General features: G+C 32.7%; 2 protein-coding genes across 2 annotated transcripts; both read left to right on the top strand.

Annotated features, from left to right (window-relative positions):
- The first annotated feature begins 1293 nt into the window (after positions 1-1293).
- On the top strand, positions 1294-1932 carry LOC111904266 (uncharacterized). Its single transcript, XM_023900043.1, has one exon. The coding sequence runs from the start codon at positions 1294-1296 to the stop codon at positions 1930-1932; it is 639 nt and encodes a 212-aa protein (XP_023755811.1).
- Positions 1933-9547: 7615 nt separating this feature from the next.
- On the top strand, positions 9548-11351 carry LOC111904267 (protein FAR-RED ELONGATED HYPOCOTYL 3-like). The gene is made up of 3 exons (XM_023900044.2): positions 9548-10018; positions 10154-10324; positions 10419-11351. Exons 1-3 carry the CDS (start codon positions 9548-9550, stop codon positions 11349-11351), a joined length of 1575 nt encoding a protein of 524 aa, XP_023755812.2.
- The last annotated feature ends 2439 nt before the right edge of the window (positions 11352-13790 follow it).

The raw sequence follows: 13790 nt of genomic DNA, 5'->3' as shown, positions 1-13790 counted from the left end.
TTTTTGTACATATTGTAAAGTATTTTCCAGCTCCTTGTTGGCTTTACCTACTTTAATAAAAAACTGTCAAAACTTTATGATGTTCTAAAATAATATAATGTAATAAATTACACAAATAGTCCTCGTGCAAGTTTTTTCTCGAATCGGGTCCAAGGGAATTTTGGTTCTTAAAAAAAATTAACATGTCAAAAGTTAAATTTAACAAATAAAGAACCAACCGTGCTTGATTTGGAAACCACAATGACTAGGAATGTAGCGTCAACCAATGTTATCCTTAAGTTGCCACTTATTAGAAACCACATGACCAATCATAAAATTTTGTTTTTTATTTTTGATGCACAAAAAAAATTGATTCGGAGAAAAAACCCTTAAACCTGTTATGAAATATTAGTTTGTGAATGACCATTGGATTCTCCATTTCTCCCATAACTCCCCATCATTATTTAGCATTAGTAACAACCATTTCAATGTGTTTTATGAATGTAATAATACACCATCATAATGTGCATTCATATTATAGCTCATCTTTCATCTTATTTGGATAGTATAAATAGTGAGCCATATGTATTAGAAACTTGATGATTTTCATCACAAGTATTGGAATAAAAGTTCACTCTACTCTCATGTCTTTCTTTACTCTATAATTTATCTTGTTATTTGATCATATTTTATAACACGTTATCAGCACGAGGCTCTACCATAGAGTTCCAACTTCTTGTCGTTCTTGTCGTTGTCAGGTATATATATAAACTTTTTTCAAAGTTCATATGTATAGTGCTCACAAGTTATATAATGCTCACAAGTAATTTTATGATACTTCTTAACTAACAATCCTCTAATATGCAACTCTTTATTTTGATTAGTACTTTCACTATGGCAAACCTTAGCAAACTTGAGTTTATGGCTCTTGACATTAGTGGAAAAAATTATTTATCATGGATCCTTGATGCTGAAATCCACCTTGATGCTATGGGGCTTGGAAACACCATAAAGGATGTAAATCCTTTAAATGAAGCATCAAGCCAAGAAAAGGCTAAGGCGATGATTTTCCTTCGCCACCATCTCGATGAAGGATTAAAAGTTGAATAACTCATTGTCAAAGATCCAACTGATCTTTGGAATAATCTGAAAGAGAGGTATGATCATCAAAAAACGGTGATACTTCCTAGAGCTCATTTTGATTGGTTACACCTTCGGCTGCAAGATTTAAAATTTGTGAGTGAGTATAATTCAGCCATGTTCAAAATTACTTCCCAACTATAACTATGTGGTGAGACTATAACTGATGAAGACATGCTAGAGAAAACCTTCTCTACTTTTCATGCCACTAACATGCTCCTGCAGCAGCAATATCATGAGAAAGGTTTTAAAAAATATTGTGAACTAATCTCATGTCTTCTTGTGGCTGAACAAAATAATGAGCTCTTAATGAAAAATCACCAATCACGTCCGACCGGTTCTAGTCCATTCCCTGAAGTGAATGCGACATCATCTAACTATAACGGACGTGGGTCTAACCGTGGCCGTAGCCGTGGTCGTGGTCGAGGTCGTGGACGTGGTGGAGGCCGTCATAATAATCGTCCCAACAATAATTATAATATAGGTAACCACCAGAAGTGGGAAACTAACAAAAACCCACATCCTAATGATAAAAGTGGTCAAGGCAAAAAGAAAGTTGAAAATGTTTGTCACCGATGTGGAATGACCGGTCATTGGTCGCATACATGTCGCACTCCAAAGCATTTTGTTGATCTTTATCAAGCTTCTCTAAAATATAAAGAAGGAAAAAGTGCGGAAATTTTTTTTGTTCAAAATTATTTTTCCGAAGATCAACTAGAAATGGGACATTTGGATGTCGCCGATTATCTTGCCTACACGGAAGGGACAAACGGTGCTATGGATGGTGATGGAAGTACCCAATTTTTACCATAAAAGGAGATGGATATGCCATATCATGAAATTGTTGGTTTTCTAGTATCATTTTATTTTTGCATTATGTTTGTTTAAAGTCATTATCATGGTCAAGAATAATATGTAGTTTTGTTTAATGTCGTTTATGATTTTTATGTTATAGTCGTTTCATGAGAAGAGATCTCGATGATTCTTCTCAAAATAATAATATATGACTTTATTTATCTAAGTTGAATATTTCTTATTTCTTATTATTTTATTATATATTTTTATTTTGAAGAGAAATATGGATATTCGCAAAAGAAATGAGGAAGATATATGTCTTGCAGACAGTGCAACAACACATAACATTTTTAATAATGAAAAATATTTTGCTTACTTATCAATTGGAGAAGCAAATGTTAATACAATAACGGGTAGTGCAAAAATGATTGAAGGCTCCGAAAGAGCGAATATCATATTACCACAAGGGACAATAATTACAATTGGAGATGCATTATTTTCATCAAAATCACCAAGAAATTTATTAAGTTTTAAGGATATTCGGTCCAACGGATATCATGTTGAAACAACCAATGATGGTGATAAAGAGTATCTCAATATTACAAAAATGATATCGGGTAAGAAAAGTCTTTTGGAAAAATTACCCGTATTGTCCTCCGGATTGTATTATACAAATATTAGAATGATTGAATCTCATGCTATTGAAAATAAAAGGTATGATAACATCTACAAAGTTTGGCATGACCGGTTGGGCCATCCCGGATCAGTTATGATGCGAAAAATAATTGAAAGTTCAAGTGGACATTCCTTGAAAAACCAGAAGATTTTTCAAGCTAACGAATTGTCTTGTGTTGCATGTTCTCAAGGAAAATTAAGTTCCCGTCCATCATTGAATAAAGTTGGGTATGAAAGTCCTAATTTTTTAGAAAGAATTCAAGGGGATATATGTGGACCAATTCATCCACCATGTGGACCATTTAGATATTTTATGGTCTTAATTGACACGTCAACTAGATGGTCACACATGTGCTTGTTATCTAGCCGTAATCTCGCTTTCGCAAGATTACTAGCACAAATAATCCGCCTAAGGGCACATTTTCCCGATTACCCAATTAAGAAAATTCGACTTGACAATGCTGTGGAATTTACATCACAAGCTTTTAATGACTATTGCATGTCGATTGGGATAACTATTGAACATCATGTTGCATATGTTCATACACAAAATGGTTTAGCTGAGTCGTTAATCAAACGCCTTCAATTAATTGCAAGACCATTACTAATACATTCTAAACTTCCTACATCGACATGGGGACATGCAATTTTACATGTGGCATCACTTATACGCATCAGGCCAACTAGTTATCATAAGTTCTCCCCTATTCAACTGGTTTGCGGCCATGTACCAAATATTTCCCATCTAAGGACGTTCGGATGTGCAATTTATGTACCCATTTCTCCACCTCACCGCACAAAAATGGGTCCTCAAAGAAGAATGGGAATTTATGTTGGATACGAATCTCCATCTATAGTAAAATATTTAGAACCATCAACTGGAGATTTATTTACAGCTAGATTTGACGATTGTCATTTTGATGAATCAGTTTTTCCAACATTAGGGGGAGAAATAAAGAAGCTGGAGAATAAAATCTCTTGGAATGAATTATCACTTTCAGTTTTAGATCCTTGTTCAAGTCAATGTGAACTTGAAGTGAAAAAGATAATTCATATACAAAATATAGCAAATCAATTGTCAGATGCATTTACTGACCCTAATAGAGTAACAAAGTCTCATTTGCCAGCTATAAATGCTCCAGTTAGAATTGATATCCCAGAAGGTAAAAAATACAACTACAAATGAATCAAAGGCACGCCCGAAGCGTGGAAGACCAACCAGTTCCAAAGATAAAAATCCTCGAAAACGAAAGGGAGCAAATATAATTGATGGTCCAAAAGAGAAAACAGAATCTTTTGAAAAGATTAATGAAGCTCCAGAAGAGCCCAATGACATAACAAAAGAAACTGAGGTACCTGAAAATTATGAAAATGAAGAGATCTCAATAAATTATGTCATGACAGGAATAAGATGGAACCGAAATAAGATAGACGTCGACGATAATTTTTCATATCATGTTGCGTGCGAGATTATGGAAGAAAATGAGGATGTTGAACCTAAATCTATAGATGAATGTAGAGATAGAAAAGATTGGCCAAAATGGAAATATGCAATAAACAAAGAGCTTAATTCTCTTACTCAACGAAAAGTTTTTGGACCTGTAGTCTGTACACCAAACGGAGTAAGACCAGTGGGACAAAAATGGGTATTTGTGCGCAAAAGAAACGAGAAGAATGAAGTTGTGAGATATAAAGCAAGACTTGTTGCACAAGGTTTTACCAAAAGTCCCGAAATTGATTATGAAGAAACATACTCTCCTGTGGTTGATGCAATTACATTCCGTTATCTAATAAGTTTGGCAACGCATGAAAAATTGGAGTTGCGTCTGATGGATGTAGTTACCGCCTATTTATATGGTTCACTTGAGAATGATATTTATATGAAAATCCCAGAAGGGTTTAAGGTGCCAGAAGTACAAACTCCTAATTCTCGTGAAGTATATTCGGTAAAATTAAATAAATCTTTGTATGGATTGAAACAATCTGGTCGTATGTGGTTCAATTGTTTAAGTACATTTCTTTTAAAAGAGGGCTATAAAAATGATCCATTAAGCCCATGTGTATTCATAAAAAGATCCGGATCAGAATTTGTGATAATCGCTGTTTACGTAGATGATTTGAACATAATTGGAACTCCTGGAGAATTGGAAAATGCCACTTCTTGTTTGAAAGAAAAATTCGAAATGAAATATCTTGGTAAAACGAAATTTTGTTTGGGTCTTCAAATTGAGCACACCAAAAATGGAGTTTTTGTACATCAATCTAGTTATATCTAGAAAAGGTGCTTAAAAGGTTTTATATGGATAACTCACATCCATTGAGTACCCCGATGGTAGTAAGGCATTTAGATGCCAAAAAGGACCAATTTCGGCCTTGTGAAAAACATGAAAAACTTATTGGTCCCGAAGTACCGTATCTTAGTGCTATTGGTGCACTAATGTATCTTGCTAATAATACGAGACCTGATATATCTTTTGCTGTAAACTTATTAGCAAGATATAGCTCTTGCCCAACAAGAAGACATTGGAGTAGAGTCAAACACATTCTTCGATATCTTCGAGGTACAATGGATATGGGCTTATATTATTCTAATTCATCAAAAGCGGAGTTAATTGGTTATGCAGATGCTGGATATTTGTCCGATCCACACAAAGCTCGATCCCAAACAGGTTATTTATTCACTTGTGGAGGTACTGCAATTTCTTGGCATTCTGTTAAACAAACTTTAGTTGCTTCTTCTTCTAACCATGCAGAGATTATAGCAATTCATGAGGCAAGCCGTGAATGTATTTAGTTAAGAAATTTAACTCATCACATTCGTGAGATTTGTGGTCTAACTTCTAACAGGAATGTTCCAACCATACTATATGAAGATAATGTGGCTTGTATAGCCCAATTCAAGGAAGGGTTTATCAAAGAAGACAGAACCAAACATATATCACCAAAGTTTTTTTTACTCATGATCTTCAAAAAGAGCGTGGCATCAACATCCAGAAAATTCAATCAAGTAACAACTTGGCAGATTTGTTCACTAAAGCGCTCCCTACATCCAAATTCGAAAACATGGTACGAAATATTGGAATGCGACGCTTTCAGGAAATCAAGTGATGTGATGATCAGGGGGAGTTGGAAACATATTGTACTCTTTTCCTTAGCTATGTTTTTCCTATTGGGTTTTCTTAGCAAGGTTTTTAACGAGGCAATTGTTCCAAATATCTATTATTAATCATGTACTCTTTTTCCTTAATAAATGGTTTTTCCCATGAGGTTTTACCTATTAAGGTTTTAACGAGGCATGATACAATCGTCATTCAAGGGGGAGTGTTATGAAATATTAGTTTGTGAATGACCATTGGATTCTCCATTTCTCCCATAACTCCCCATCATTATTTAGCATTAGTAACAACCATTTCAGTGTGTTTTATGAATGTAATAATACACCATCATAATGTGCATTCATATTATAGCTCATCTTTCATCTTATTTGGATAGTATAAATAGTCAGCCATATGTATTAGAAACTTGATGATTTTCATCACAAGTATTGGAATAAAAGTTCTCTCTACTCTCATGTCTTTCTTTACTCTATAATTTATCTTGTTATTTGATCATATTTTATAACAAAACCAAATCTATAAATTTGTTTTTTTGATACAAATATGTTTAATACCTTAATGTAACTGGTTTGGAACCGGGTTTGGTAAATATAGTTTTAAAAACCATTTTATAACTTTAAAAAGTTATAAAGTGGTTTTTAAAAACCACGCTTCTATCTATCATTTATTTTAAATTGTTGTTCATATAAGGTTTTGAGGTTTTTGATGACCGGTTTTGACCTCTTATATAATTATAGATGTATTGGGAATATTTTTCTAACAAATAAAATTGGAAAAATATCGTTTTGAACCCCTAATTGATTTTGAAAGTCCAAAAACATCTTATATTATGGAAAAATGGTGAGTTTTGCTTGTTGGGTGGAGTCTAAACAACCATATAAATTTCACTAAAATCTGACACTGAAATCAAATATGAAAAATATGACAATAGATTTGTAACCTATTTGTTATATTAATATACTAGTTTATAACCCGTGGGAACCACGGTTACAAAATTAATTAAACTTTCATAGTATAAAAATTCAAAATTATTAATCAATTATTTTAAATAAATTATTAATTAAGAGTTTTTTTATTATATAAAATTATAATCATCGAATTAAATAAATATATGAAATTACATCACTTTATAATTTGTATTAATTTTATTGTAGTTTTTGTTCTAATGTTATTAATTTAATATAATTAGAGTGGAAAATTTAAAATTTAAAATTTGAAATGAAGGATTAATAGATTGACAAGTGACATGCATTAATTAGGAAACTTAATAAGATGATACATGACAAAAGAGGAATAAAATTTGCATTAATTAAGAAACCTAATAGAATGACACATGTCAAAAGAAAAATAAAATTATTTTTTTATTAAAATAAGGATGTCCTGTTCCAAAATTGGTTTAAAACCGGCCTTACCTTAAACCGCTTTTGAATCAATTGAAAGAACCAAATTTATTTTCAAACCGGCCCAGTCTGTTTGGAAAAATCGGTTTAAAGGTCAGCAAGTAATCCTAGGTAAAAAAAGGTTCTGAACTTTTTATGGAGCATAAATTTGACCATAAAGGCCCAAATTACTCCTGAACCTTTAATAGGCCAAGCTCATGAACCCAAAATGGTTTTGAACGCTCTAATGGGCAAAACTCGTGAGTCCAAAAATAGCAATGCGAACGTTAGATGTGAGCTTCACCCTTCAAATATCGATAATGATTGTAATTTGTAAGTATTAGAGTAATTTACACGAATGGCCCTATGGTTTGGGGTAATTTTCACATTTGATCCATAACTTTTTTTTTATTCGGAATGTCTTTATAGTTTGTTTTTGTTGTGTGCTTGGTTTCTGTTTTACCTAAAAGAACTATTTTGCCCTTGATTTTTTAATATATTTAAATAAGGTGGGGTAGGTAAGATAAGATAAGGTGAGGTGGAAGTAGAGTTGATGGTGTGTTTATTTAAATAAATTAAAAAATTTAGGGAAAAATAGTATTTTTAGGTAAGACAGGGACCAAGCCCACAACAAAAACAAACAATAGAGACCTTCCAATTTAAAAAAAATAAGTTAGGAACCAAACATATAAATTACCCTAAACCATAAGGACCATTCATGTAATTTATTAACGAGTTAAAGACGGATTTAGGTAAACACGAGTGAGAACTTGTAGCCTTGTAGGATAAATCCTAACAACATGTTCACACACACATTACGCATCTTGTAATGAGATAAATAATTAATGAGAAAATTTGTGATATAACCAAAAAGAAAAGGCTGTTTGAAGAAAATGACTAAGGAAAAATGGATTTTGGAAAATGACCAAAGTATCCGCAGAGCACTCTCTGCGGATCTATTAGTTGCTCTGTGGATCCGCTACACCTCTGCGGAATTGCTGTTTTTTTTTTCGTTTTTTTGTTATTTTTTTCGTTCATTTTCGTTTATTAATATATTTTTTTTAAATACACTATTACCTTATGTGATTATATAAATAATTTGACAAAAAAAAATGTTAAAAATAATGAACTTATGTTCGATATCAGTCCACATAACTGTTTGGGAATCCACATAACCGTTATCAGCGGATCAATGTACACCTCTGTGGATCAGTGTACACCTCTACAGATCAGTGTACACCCTCTGCGGAACCATTAAATGCTCTGTGGATCCTATACAGCTCCGCCGAATTGCTGTTTTTTTATTTTTCTTTTCATTTTTTTTTTTTTGCGTTCATTTTCGTTTATTAATATTAATTTTTTTAATACACTAATACCTTATGTGATTATGTAAATAATTTGACAAAAAAAGCTTAAAAATAATAAACTTATGTTTGATATCAGTCCACAAAACTTTTTGAGAATCCACCATCAGCGGATCCATTAAAGCCTGTGTGAATCTAGCTACAGCTCTACGGAATGTTGGTTTTTTAATTTTTTTAATATTTTTTTTTTGTTTTTTTTTTGCGTTCATTTTCGTTTATTAATATTTTTTTTTTAAATACACTTATACTTTATGTAATTATTATGTTAAAAATTTGACCAAAAAAAATGTTAAAAATAATGAAATGTTTTATGTAATACGTTTGCTGCTAATGTATGTTTTTCATGTATTTGTACTGTTTTGTATTTTATGCTCTGTGGAATAAAGTAAAAGTTAACTCAACTGGTTTTGTAAATAACCTAATACAAACGAAATACATATAAATAACGTAATACAATAATCAGTGTACACCTTTGCGGATCAGTGCACACCTCTAAGGATCAGTGTACACCTCTGCAGATCAGTGCACATCTCTAAGGATCAGTGTACACCTCTGCAGATCAGCGCACACCTCTAAGGATCAGTGTACACCTCTGCGGATCAGTTATAAAAGTTATAGACGTATTTAAGTAGTTATTTGTGAGTTTGTGAGTTTCAATTACTAGTAGAAGTTTTTTTTCGTTGTGTTTGCAGAGAGTGATTTGTAAAATGAGTTTTGTTATTTTGTGTACGGGAGGGTCGTGGCAGTTAGTTAATGGAGTTGAAGTTTACGTTAGAAATAATGTGAAAAACTATGGTTTAAATCTTCCTCCTAACATTGACCATGAAATGTTATTACAAATGGCTAGAAGTAAGGCGGGTGTGTTAAATAGTCATATATGTTTGTCTTTTAAACACCCGGAGTTAGGATATGTCATGGAGCTTGGAGATGAAACTGATGTATTTCAATTGAGACATGTAATGTCTGAATCAAAGAAGACGGCGCATTTGTATTTAACGGTGGTAGAGGTTGTAGAGAAAGCCAATGTGATGGAAACTGTTCAAGGGGAAGAGGAAATGACACTTTTGTATCAGATAATGATAAAGAACCAAAAGTGGGCATGACTGAATTACAACGTGAAAATTTGTTCGAGTTTGGAGAAGTTCCTGAAATTGATGATCGAAGATGTGAGGAAAAATCAAATGAAGGGTGGTCGGATGATGCGTACACGCAACAAAAAACTGTTTTTAATCCATGGTATTGTATTCCTTCTATTCCTGATTGTCCAGAACCTATTCTTGAACCTGGACCATCACACAGTTTAGGTCCGAATGATAAATTAATTGTCAATCAAACCTATAACACCAAAAAAGAGCTAGCATTTGCTGTTAAATTCAAAGCCGTTAGAGAAAAGTTTCAGATAAAGGTTGAAAAATCTTCAAAATCTCGGTACCAGGTTGTTTGTATGCAAGAAAACTGTCATTGGCGTTTATACGCATGTGTCATTAAAGGAACAAAAATGTTTGAAATTAAGACGTTTAATGACGAGCATACATGTTCTTCATTGCTTATACACCCAAATCATAGGCAAGTAAATAGCGAAGTTGTGGGAACCATAATACATAACATTATGGGTCAAGGAAGTTTGAGAGTTTGGAAGCCTAATGATATAATTAGAGATATGAATGTTTTGCTACAAATAAATATGAGTTATTCACAAGCGTAGCATGCTAGTGAATTTGCTTTGGGATTGATGATGGGAACCCCCGAAGAAAGTTTCTCCAAACTTCCAATTTATTTTCACAATCTGAAGAAACATAATCCTGGTACTGTGGCGTACATAAAAACTGATTCAGATGATCGTTTTGAGCATTGCTTTTTTGCTATTGGATGCGCGGTAATATATTTTTTAATATATTTGCTATTATCTTAAATGTTTATAAACAATTTATATTGTTGATATATTAATGGTTTTTATATTGTTGTCACAGATACATGCTTTCAGAGAGTGTTGTAGAAAAGTTATTATTATGGATGGTGCTCATTTGAAGGGAAACTACAAAGGCACCATCTTGCATGCAGTAGCCATGGATGGCAACAATCAGATCTTGCCTATTGGGTATGGAATTTGCCCAAAAGAGACTACAGATTCTTGGACATGGTTTCTTGAAAAACTACATGAATGCATTGGTGATGTGGAAGGTCTGACAATGGTCACAAATAGAGCACCCGCAATTGCTGTAAGTATTCAAAATGTTTTTCCAAATGATCAACATGGATTGTGTGGTTTTCATCTAATAGGAAACATAGTCCAAACCTTTGGAAAAAACAAAAAAACAGCAATTTTGTTTTGGAAGCTGGTAAGAGCTTACAAAACCACTGAGTTTGAATTCTATTGGGGGAGACTTCGTAATATAAGAGATGATGTAGCGACATATCTTGGTCAAATTCCACGTGAGAAATGGACCAGAGCGTATTGCCCTACCACGAGGTATGATTATATGACCTCAAATAGTGCGGAGTCCATGAATGCAAGGACGTGTAAGGAAATCGTTCCAAAGAACCAAAGTAAAACTAAAAAACGTACTGGGGCTTCAGGGAGTGGGACAAAAGCGACAGAAGAGGAACAGACGCAAGCGACCAAAAACCAATGGCAGCATGAGCCAGAGAACCAATGGACACAACATACCGAACAACAATGGCAGCAGCAGCCAGACAACCAATTGACACAACAGACCAAACATCAATGGCAGCAGCATCCAGACAACCAATGGACAAAACAGACCGAACATCAATGGCAGCAGGAGCTACATAACCAATGGGCACAAGAGACCGAATACCAACCGCAGGAAGCGCCACAGAACCAATGGCAGGGTTGCACCGAGTACCAATGGCAGCAAGAGCCAGATAACCAATGGACGTAAGAGACAGTAAACCTAGGGACACAAGCAACAGATAACCCATGGATAGAATACGAAAACAGATCAAAGTTTCCGTGGTTCGATTTGAATGAATAAAGTTTATTTCAAAGTATGTTTATTATGAGGGTTGTATGTTTATGTTTTTTAAGGTATGTTTTCTAACGTATAAAAAACATGGAATATTTGTATAATTTTAATTAGGTTTTTTATATGCACCGGTTTGTATTACGTTATTTATATGTATTTTGTTTGTATTAGTGTATTTAAAAGAAAAATTAATATAAATAAACTAAAATTAACGCAAAAAAACGGAAAAAAACCTTTTTTTGTCAAAATTTTTACATAATAATAACATAATGTATTAGTGTATTTAAAAAAATAATAATAATATTAATAAACTAAAATTAATGCAAAAAAAATGAAAAAAAAATTAAAAAAATTAAAAAAAAAACTACATTTCGCAGAGGTGTAGCAAATCCGCAGAGGGCTTAATAGATCCGCAGAGGGTACTCTGCGGATCCTTTGGTCAAAAAAATTTAAAAATTAAAAAAAAAACTACATTCCGCAGAAGTGTAGCAAATCCGCAGAGGGCTTAATAGATCCACAGAGGGTGCTCTGCGAATCCTTTGGTTATTTTTTGAAATTTGTTTTTCCTTGATTATTTTCTTCAAACCATCTATTGTTTTTGGTCATTTTCTGAATTTTCTCATAATTAATTCGTAATTCGTAGTATATTAACAAGCTATGTATATGAACACATTTTGAGGTATTATACTAAAAGAAAAGGTTGGAATCGAGGGTTAATAGCTTAATATAATTTGTTTCAATACTATAATCCATTTGGTTATTAGTTTGGGTATGATCATTTTTTAGGTTTTTTTTTTGTATGCATTAAAGGGGAATGCATATATTTCTCTTGGATGGATTTTTATTTTATGAGGATGGGTGTTTTATTTTTATTAAAGGAAGGAAATAATATATTATAACTATAAAATATGTTTATTGATATAATCTTCAATAATATTTTTAAAAAATCAAAAGTTTAGTTAAATTACTACCTTATTTACCAAAAACAACAAAACTTTATTTTTGTTATAATTCTATTTAAGATGTCATTGAGTTTATTAATTTTTTTGGAATAATTTCGTATACGGAGTTTTTGTTGGAATAATTTCATATACGAAATTTTTGTTGGAATAATTTCATATACAAAAGGAGAAAACCCCAACACCTGTTGCTACAACATACTTCCTTAGTCATGTTTTGTGATTAATATTACAAGGTTTTGGTATTAACATTCTTTCGTTACATTTGTTAGTTATTCACTTATTTGTTGTTCTTGTGATGTTTTAGGCACTCAAAACATGGAAAGAAAATGATTTGCTTGTCATAGAATGAAGGGAGTATTTGTAAACAAATGTTATATATTTATGCATTGTTCATGCCTCCGATATGTGCTCTTAGTGTACAAAAAAAAAAGGTTGGTAAGGCAACTTCTCTTGAGGATTGAAATGGTAACATATTCAACGATTAATCGATGTTTTTAGTTATCTCAACTAATTTACTCATTTTCCAGGTGTTAGTAATAATTGTGAAACCATGCTCTCATGGTTTTCATACATGTTTACTTTTTACAGTCCAACATCACAATGGAGACAGACTTTTGATTGCTCCTCTTGAAAAGATCTTGGAAATGTACCAAGTTAAAGTAGATTTTACATTCTATAAAGAAGTTCTTTATTATTGACATAACTTCTCTATGAACATATTTTTCTTTGCAGTCCGAGCTTGAGAACTTGTCCTTCATGTTCATAAATCCTCCACCTATATGCTAGAGTCAAGAGACAAGTTGTAGAACTTTGTAAAGAACCGGAGAAAGAAATTGAAGATGTATTCTCTTGCAACAAAATCAAAGCATTGTCATCTGTGAAATTAAAAGTGTTATTTTCTTATGTTATGGTGTATTCAAGAAGGATTTTTTTTCCTAATTTGGTAGAATAGTGTTGAAAATATATTCATATTTTGCAGACTTTACATTTTAGATCCTTAGGGTATTTAGTGTATAGTTTTCTATTGTGTGGGGTAGATTATGTCTATATTGCATGCATGTATTGAAGGAACACACGGATCCTGATCACCCATGGGTCTTAGCTGACCCAGATATATATTGTTTAATGTAGCTGAAGACGATTTATTCAACACACATTCGTCTCACACATATTTCAAGTTTTCTCCCATTTTCTCTCTGTGTATCAGTTAGGATTAGGGTTTGTGCAGTTATGTTCGTAAAATTTCTTGTATTATCTTCTTTCTTATGAGTGATGAGAGATCTTGTAGTGAGTTTTGAGTTGTATTAGTTGATGTATAATAATCTGGTTTATAGTGAATAAACTGATTAAGTTGGGTAAACTATGAGTTCATATTTTCGTTCATGCTATCAGA

This window comes from Lactuca sativa, chromosome 7 (assembly GCF_002870075.4).
Source record: "Lactuca sativa cultivar Salinas chromosome 7, Lsat_Salinas_v11, whole genome shotgun sequence".
In the NCBI taxonomy this organism is placed as follows: Eukaryota; Viridiplantae; Streptophyta; class Magnoliopsida; order Asterales; family Asteraceae; genus Lactuca; species Lactuca sativa.
This window is presented reverse-complemented; position numbering and strand designations above follow the sequence as displayed.

Coding starts and splice junctions, on each gene's coding strand:
- LOC111904267 (XM_023900044.2), top strand. CDS start 9,548: ATGACTGAATTACAACGTGAAAATTTGTTCGAGTTTGGAGAAGTTCCT. Junction 10,019..10,153: donor TACACCCAAATCATAGGCAA/GTAAATAGCGAA, acceptor TCACAAGCGTAG/CATGCTAGTGAATTTGCTTT. Junction 10,325..10,418: donor TTTTTGCTATTGGATGCGCG/GTAATATATTTT, acceptor TTGTTGTCACAG/ATACATGCTTTCAGAGAGTG.
- LOC111904266 (XM_023900043.1), top strand. CDS start 1,294: ATGCTAGAGAAAACCTTCTCTACTTTTCATGCCACTAACATGCTCCTG.